This window comes from Hyaloscypha bicolor (assembly GCF_002865645.1).
Source record: "Hyaloscypha bicolor E unplaced genomic scaffold K444scaffold_117, whole genome shotgun sequence".
Lineage (NCBI taxonomy): Eukaryota > Fungi > Ascomycota > Leotiomycetes > Helotiales > Hyaloscyphaceae > Hyaloscypha > Hyaloscypha bicolor.
Window position 1 is genome coordinate 1,431,778 of NW_020194619.1, and position 7,787 is coordinate 1,439,564.

Consider the following 7,787-nt stretch of genomic DNA (forward strand, 5'->3'; position numbering starts at 1 on the left):
ACATACAGTATCTCTCCCTTACCCCACAAAAATATTGTGAGGAGTGGAGTGGAATGGAGTCCTGGCCTGCTCGGAAGCTGGAAGCTGGAGGAGTCTGGACATGCAAGCCTCTCCTCACCAGCCAGCAACTTTCGGAATGAGCTGGCGTTTGGCTGCTGGTGACAGGTCTGCTTCTGGAGTGATGGACAGGGGATGCGCAGTCCGGGGGAATCGGGTTCATGGGGGAGGTGAGCCCTGTCGGAGCGAGATTGCAGTGTGCATGGAATGCCAAGGTAAGGCATGGTTATGGCATGGGCTGGGTTCTTCCAAGAATGTTCTTGTACTGTATCAACGAGCCAGTGCAGGGGGGTCGTGCTGGAGGCGGATTCTCGGGTGCGCTGCGTCCTTGTCTTACCAAAAGCAAAGAGGCTATCCTATTGCAGTCGCGAGACTGGGGGGAGGGCAGGGCTGGACTTTATTTTTTTAAATGGAGGATCGAACGGGGATGTGGGATGAATGACAAGGGCTTACGGTCTGTGGGATTTGATAAATATCGCCGTGCCTGCCCGTTTGTCTTTTTTTACTTCTTCCATGTTGGTTTACTCGAACTTAGTTTTTGCTCAAATAACGTGTCCTCTGCTGTCATCAACTTACACACCACCATCTTAAGAGGCTTGTATCACTGTCGGAAACCGCTGCTGGTGAGTCCACCGCTTTTTGCATATGTGTACTGAATGTCCGACTGACCCGAATCTCAGCCTGCTTCACTAAATCTCTCGCCAATACCGCGAGGACTGTCTGCAAGTCCTAGAATCTCACATCGCCTCACAATCCTTCACAAACACAAAGATGCCTTCCCAAACACCAACACCCATCGCCCTCCCCGTCCCTCGCCGTCGCTCGCCCCTCCTCACAAACACCTCCCTGGGTCAAGATGTCTCGCTCTTCCTCACCAACACACTGAACTCGAAAGCAAAGGCTCCATACAACTTCATCTCAAGGATGGACGAGAACGACTATGCTCCTCCTGCGCCGCCGCCACCTAGTCCCGTCAACTTTCCTAGCGAGAGCTGGAGCACTGCTTGCTCGATACGGAGATAAAGCGGGCGAGGCGAGGCCCTGGCTGAGAGAAAGGATATGGGGAAAGGGGAACGGGTGTATAGTAGATGTGGAGGAGGAAAGATATAACTCCGGCGACGACCAGAAAGGCACGTGATGGCTGGCTCATCGACGGAATTCAGCTTTCTTTCTCTTCACTGAGATCTTGGGAGCTTCGCTCAGGATCGGATAGAATGGTTCCCTTGGCTGGAGACAATACACGGATGCCAGCCGCTCACGCGTGCATTGGGTTTGGGAGTTTAAAATAAGGTGTTTTTTTGATCTTTTTGGTTTTTTGGGTCTGCTTTCTGCATTTTTTTTTCTCGTGGAGATGACTCTTTAATGATCTGTTTTATTGGCGGGCATGGGTTGCGTGGTGTTTGGCTAGCTACTGTAGCATGCATAGCAAGCAATGTAAATGTCAATATTTTACAAGAGAACTTCTCCTTCAAAATCACCACTCTCACATATGGCTTATCCTCAATCGAACCCAATAATGCTCTTCAACTACTTACCAGAATCATGGGTCTCGTACTAAAACAACCTTAGTGTTTACCACACCGAGTGATCACTGCTTTCATCACTTGTTCAAGAAAGCTGGACTGCATGCCAATCATTCCCATCTCGCTCTTCAAATACGCATCAAGCAGCACACTCCCCGTCCCGAACAGCCATTTCACAACCCATAAATACCCAAAAACATGTTCCCAACCCCCGTCGTCCTCTTTCTCCTGTTTTCTCGCTCTACGCTATCGTCTGATTGCTTTCAGTCCCACGTCTTCGAGAACGATTCCTCGAGCTTGAAGCTCGAAGAAAATAAAGAAGCGCTAGAAACGATCGAAGGTTGTAGCGTGGAGAGAGTTAGGGGTGGGGTACGCGAGGCTGTACTGTACGAGCCGTCGTCGTGGTAGAAGCCTGAGAGGGTGAAAGTGCCGAGGATGGTTGTTAAAGAGGAGAGGATTTGTGGCGTGGGATGTGGAGGGTGTTTTGGAGGCCGTGAGTGAAGGTCGTAAAGACCTGTTTGGTTAGTGTTGGGGTCGCGAAAGGGCGGAAGGGGAGTGTACCATGCGGAGACCTTGATGCCAGTTAAAGCCCCAGAAGTAGCGGAGGGTTGTGACCTTCTTTAGGTCTCGGAATATGGGTGGCCCTTCCTATAGAAAATTAGTAGCTGGGCTCAGTTTCCTTCAGAGTTGTTGAACCTGTTGATTATCAAAGAGTGTTAATGAGATGGCGTTCATGCTCACCTTTTGCTCACCCACTCCAAACAGAACTCCGAAGATTGCAAACCACTGATATAGCATACTCGTTGAGCAGTAACTTTGAATTCCCATCCCAAGAAGTATCAGCAACTTTGTCACCAACTCAAATCTCTCGCGCTCATCTCAACATCGGGTGCACTTGCCTCAGAACCAACGACCTCAAATCAGTAGCCAAGAACAACCAAATACACCTCTTTAACTGCCTCAGAAATCACGCCCTCATGTCATTTTCCTCCCCCAGAGATGGGAGACCCTTGACTTGGAAGTTCCACACGCATCGAGCACATCAACGCTACACTCCATTTGAACTTCTCCCATCCCCATTCTTTCATCGCGACGCCTTCTCCCCTTTCATACCCCAAGCCTCAGAAACTGCGTTCTGGAATGCAAAAGAGGATTTTGGCTACGGTTCCGAAGTAGATGTACCATTGTAGCAGGAGCCCGAAGCGAAATCCCGAGTCTGAGGTAAAGGGGTAGAATTGCGCGATGAATAAGGGAGAGAGGATTAGGATAGAGAATAATGGGCCGCGGAAGGTGAATGGCGGGGATAATAGGGAGAGAAGACAGATTGGGAGAGGGGCGATGTAAAATAGGACACCAGTAGGAAGTTGGAAAAGTGTTTCAATTGCAATGTTAGGTTTCTCAACTCAACGTACTTTTGAAGGCAGTTAGGGGAAGTTCAGAGACATTACCAGACCCATATCTTGCTTTTACGTGACAATATCACCAATTTTTATGTGGTTTGATTCAGTTTGTCTACTTCAGCCGCTGGTGTGAGAAAAGGAGAGTCAGGCACGGTGGTGTGAGTATGCAGCTGTCGCTTGATTGGCGAACACCTGACTGGGAACCTGAACCAGTCTTCTGGTGTGCAAGTGACTTTGTCCCTCTCCTCCTCCTTCTTTTAGATCCCGACCGACTCGAGAAGTGTTGGAGGACTTCCCTTGAGACCCCCGCAGCATACGGAATGTGATATCGGAAGTGCTTGCAGCTTGCATACAGAGCAACATATGATGGACCTACTGCGACAGCTCAGGAAAGGAAATTCGAAGCGACAGATTCCACCTCCGAGAACCCTTTCCGTCTGCCGGAGGCACGATGTTCATCTCTCTCTCTTAATCATAGAATAAAAGTATCAATTCCAATTTCAATAATGAAGACATCGGCCATGTCAAAGTCTCAGTATCCCCATTGAACGACCCTGCAGAAGAGTTATTCTTAGAAACATGGAAGGGTAAGATTATGCATAAGATCAAACGTTCCGGGAACCTGGGAAAGACTCCCGATTCGACGACGAGCATGGAACCACATGAAACGCCTGTGAAGCCTGTTAAGATAACAGATTTCGAAACGAATAGTGGAGTTGTAGTGATAACGGGGAAGTTATGGCATTTGACGGGGATCTGGTTTGGGAAAAGTCAATGCGTGTAGAATGCAGTAGGATTGGGATGAACTTGTGCATATTGAAATATAGTGTGATGGTTTATGGTGATGGGTGTGCAGCAGGAGTCCAATTATGGCTGTGTGGGGAAAGGAGAGATTGGCAGGGTGTAGCTTGCCGAGGTTGATGGAGCTTCGGTGACCCCACTTGAGCTTGAATCACATCCGACGTCTTCAAAGTAGCTATGCTCTGCTATGCTATAACCTAATTCTTTAAGTTTTCACGGTGTTCCAATCTGCTTCAATCAACTGCGTTTGTACTCCAGCATCAAAGCAGTAAACACAATGGATCAAAGCAGAGAAATAATCCTCTACCATTACAGCTTCTCTCCCTATGCCCGACGGTACGCTTCCTCCGTCTCCCATTGAATTTCTGCTAACAATAATAGAATAACATGGTACCTCAACCTCCGCCGAATACCATTTAAACAATGCGTCTGTCCCCTCCTTCTCCCCTTCACATCCCCTCACTGACAACAAATTCATAGATGCAACCAGCAACCATGCCCCGCCCAGACATTTCCTCCCTCGGCACCGCATACCGCCGAATCCCACTCCTCTCGATAGGTCGAGACATCTACCTCGACACACGCCTCATCCTCTCCAAACTCGAGACCCTCTTTCCCCCTTCCTCTGCCCACCCCGCTCTCACCTCTCCCTCCCCATCCCCCGACCAAGCAACTCTCACCAAACTCCTCGAACACTGGGCCATCGATGCCGGGATGTTTAATAGAGCCGCTGCACTCATCCCGTCAGACATGCCGCTGTTGAAGGACCCGAAGTTTACGAAGGATAGAGAAGACTATACGGGGAGGAGCTGGAGTAAGGAGAATATCGAGAGAGCGAGGCCCGAGGCGTTGGTCGAGATTCATGCGGCTTTTGAGTTTTTTGAGGGGACGGTTTTGGCGGATGGGAGGGAGTGGGTGTTAGGAGGTAGGGAAGGGCCAATGTTGGCTGATATTGAAGGTATGCTTTTTATTGTTTTTGTTTTTGTGTTGGGGAGGATTTTGGGGGTTGAGTGAAGAAAGGGAGGTCTAATGACACGGTTGTAGCGGCCTGGCTTTTTAGCTGGTTGAAGGGATTGAAGGGTGCGCTGCCGCCGGCCTACATTTCTTCTCAGCAATTCCCGAAGACCTTCGCATGGATCGAACGTTTCGACGCCGTGGTGCTCGCTGCGATGAAGAAGAATGGGCCGGCGCAAAAGATCTCGGGAGCTGAAGCTGTGCAGGCTGTTGGGAACGGCGAGTGGGCAGAGGAGGAGGCGAGTGTCGATGGCGACAATCCGAGTGGGTTGAGGAAGGGGGAGATGGTTGAGGTTTGGCCGATTGATTCGGGGTTCAGTAGGAAGGATAGAGGCAGACTGGTAGGGTTAAGCACGAGGGAGGTGGTGGTTGAGGGACGGACGGAGGAGGGAGGAGAGGTGAGGATTCATGCGCCGAGGCATGGGTTTCGGGTGAGAAGCGTGAAGGAGGTGGAGAAGTTGTGAGGGAGCCAGCTGGGTTTGAGGTTATGATTGTGTATAGATCGACGATTCAAGGGATGTTGAAAGTGCTGGGTGAACGGCCTGGGGTGCATTGAATAGTATCTGGGAGTTGTTGTAATACATAGATACTTGGAACAATGACCAAGAAAGTATTCGTTCATATTTAAGACCTAGCTCGGTGTGTAAGATAGCTCAGCCTTATGACAGTGAAGCTTACCAGAGAAATACACAGCCGAGGCCTGACAGTATCTTGAGCTAACTTATGGAATATAAAGTTGAATGTACACTCCCATATTCTAGTCCTTGGGAATTCTCAAAAATGAGGAGCACTGGAGTCGGTGAGGTTTCCGTGGCAATCCAGCGAACACCCACGAGTGCGGCAGGTTGCACAGCAACGACCAGCTCAAAAAGCCTACAGCTCAAAAATTCTAAGGTCCATTTAGATACTAAGCCTCTAGAGCGTAGTTTGCTTGTTGTATTCTTTAAGTTTTTATCCTATTCATTTTGTAGGTCATTAAATATCGTTTGCAGGGCAACATGTCTAACTGAGTGAAGCCGCGAGTAAGGAAATAAGGCCGATCGACGAATGCAAAAGTTTAAACCGCAATCCGACTTCCTCAATTCTTTTCTCTGTCTCCAATTTCTGTGTAAAACGACAACTTCTATATTCTGCTGTTGAATGTTCAATACTATATCCTCGGAGGGGGAGGGGGGTTAGGGGCGAAGCGAGCCTGGACTGGGCTAAAAATAGGAGGAAAGAAAATGGTCTCGTATTCCTTTCTTGTTCTATGTTACGTTACTACCTCGCCGTGTTTTGGACTCAAATCAGCTGTTCACGGCCTAGAGTCGTAAACCCTAGATGAAATATATCCAAAGAGAGGAAATCTGCCACATCTTATCTAAAAGGCGCTTCTAACCGACTATTCGCCGCGGAAGTAAAATGCCGACCCAGTCGGAATTTAATCAACGAGGATTCGGAGCATTGCCCGGGATTTAATCAATTAGCATTAGCGGAAGTCAAGCCCTCAGGTCTGTCTTTCAGAATGGTCGAATTGTCCGGTGATTACGATCCTATATTACAAGTTTGAATTAGGGGAGCATTCTTCTCCTTGTCCTCGTCCTCCTCCTCCTCTTCTCAACGGTGCACAAGTAAGTGAAGTCTGGGGGAGTATTGCATTTCTAATCCGGGGCATTACCTCCTGAGGATCCAGACCAAGATGGGCCCATTTGGGAATGGTGCAACAGCGGGCCCATATTTCCCCTACTCCGCGGCCAACCATTGGTCTCCTTGCCTTGGCGCGCGGCCCGGACGCAGACCTGTCAAGGACCGAGTCGTCCAACAGCCCATCTTTTTTTTATAAGCCTTCAGACGTCATTCCTCTGCGTCATCCTGCCGTGCCTCTCAAACCACATCAACACCTGTTCGCATTCGGATCTGCCACTCAGTCAGGTTTGCAGAGCCGCAGTCACGCCCCTCCTCTGGCCCAGATCAACCAGAACTGTAGCTCGATTGCTCTACCGGTACACGCTCCTCGCACTCCCAGCCGTGTCCAGGGCTGGTCGTGTGCAGACGGCGACTTTCGCGTACCGTGGACTCCTTTTGTACCGGTCGCAAAGCGACGTCACCACCGGGAAAGCCAGTGAATTCGACCCAGTTCAGCGAACGCCAAAAGGACAGCAGTAGGCACATCCGCTTTTGACACCATTGTCTTCGATACTGTGCTGTGCCGTGCCCTGCACGCTCTCTGCATCCCGTGCTGCTCGATCACGCCGCATTGCATTGTGTTGAAGGGCAGCGCTGGGGAGATTGACTTGAATTTGTCAGGGGCTGGTCGCGTTGCTTGCCACTTGCCATCCTCGCACGCAATTCTTTTCTTTTTCACCCATCCACAACCTTGCTGACGCCCACCCACCCACCGGCGGCCATCAATTATCCTGTCGTTTCTGGCACTGCGCGATCACAATTTACTCGACCTCGCTGTCGCAGCGTCTATTGGTGCCCAGAGGTGGTACGTTGTGGGTGAAGCTGCAGCAGCGGCGGCGGTCGGAGCGTGCCAGAGTTAACGGTTGCAGAGCCTGAGTGCGTCATCCTACTTTAAACCTCGACGAACGTCATCCCTTCCCCTTCCCCTTCCGCATCGACTCCATCAGACCACCAGCACAACGCCCAGTCACTGCAACCCAGATTAGATTGCGGGCGCATTGCCAGTCCATTCCTCCTGCAGATCTCAGAACATCGTCATCCTGTGTAAGCCACGACTGTTGACTACACAACGCTCCTTACCCCCCGCTCGCGCGACCGAACTCAATCATGGGCTCCTCTCCCAAAGTCTCCGCGAAGAAGGCGGACACCAAGTCGCCCGTGCAAACCAATGCCAATGCCGAACCTCCAGCAGCCACCGGTAAGTCAATCAATTCCATCCTCGCCGTCGCCGTCGCTGTCGATGCGACCGGCGAGGGCAGGGCCTCCTTAACCCTCTTGACTTTCCTCTTGCGCGACCGACTTGGAGGAGTGGGAAAGGCTAATCTCT

The 7,787-nt window shown here is 50.5% G+C and overlaps 2 protein-coding genes across 2 annotated transcripts; both read left to right on the forward strand.

The window, feature by feature from the left end:
- K444DRAFT_47724 (uncharacterized protein) lies at nt 1–1,304 on the forward strand. Its single transcript, XM_024872948.1, has 4 exons — nt 1–511; nt 650–680; nt 738–1,187; nt 1,271–1,304. Exons 1-3 carry the CDS (start codon nt 219–221, stop codon nt 1,023–1,025), a joined length of 612 nt encoding a protein of 203 aa, XP_024734038.1. The 5' UTR covers nt 1–218; the 3' UTR covers nt 1,026–1,187; nt 1,271–1,304.
- Nucleotides 1,305–3,957: 2,653 nt separating this feature from the next.
- On the forward strand, nt 3,958–5,500 carry K444DRAFT_615607 (glutathione s-transferase-related protein-like protein). The gene is made up of 4 exons (XM_024880767.1): nt 3,958–4,117; nt 4,163–4,208; nt 4,262–4,739; nt 4,826–5,500. Exons 1-4 carry the CDS (start codon nt 4,059–4,061, stop codon nt 5,257–5,259), a joined length of 1,017 nt encoding a protein of 338 aa, XP_024734039.1. The 5' UTR covers nt 3,958–4,058; the 3' UTR covers nt 5,260–5,500.
- The last annotated feature ends 2,287 nt before the right edge of the window (nt 5,501–7,787 follow it).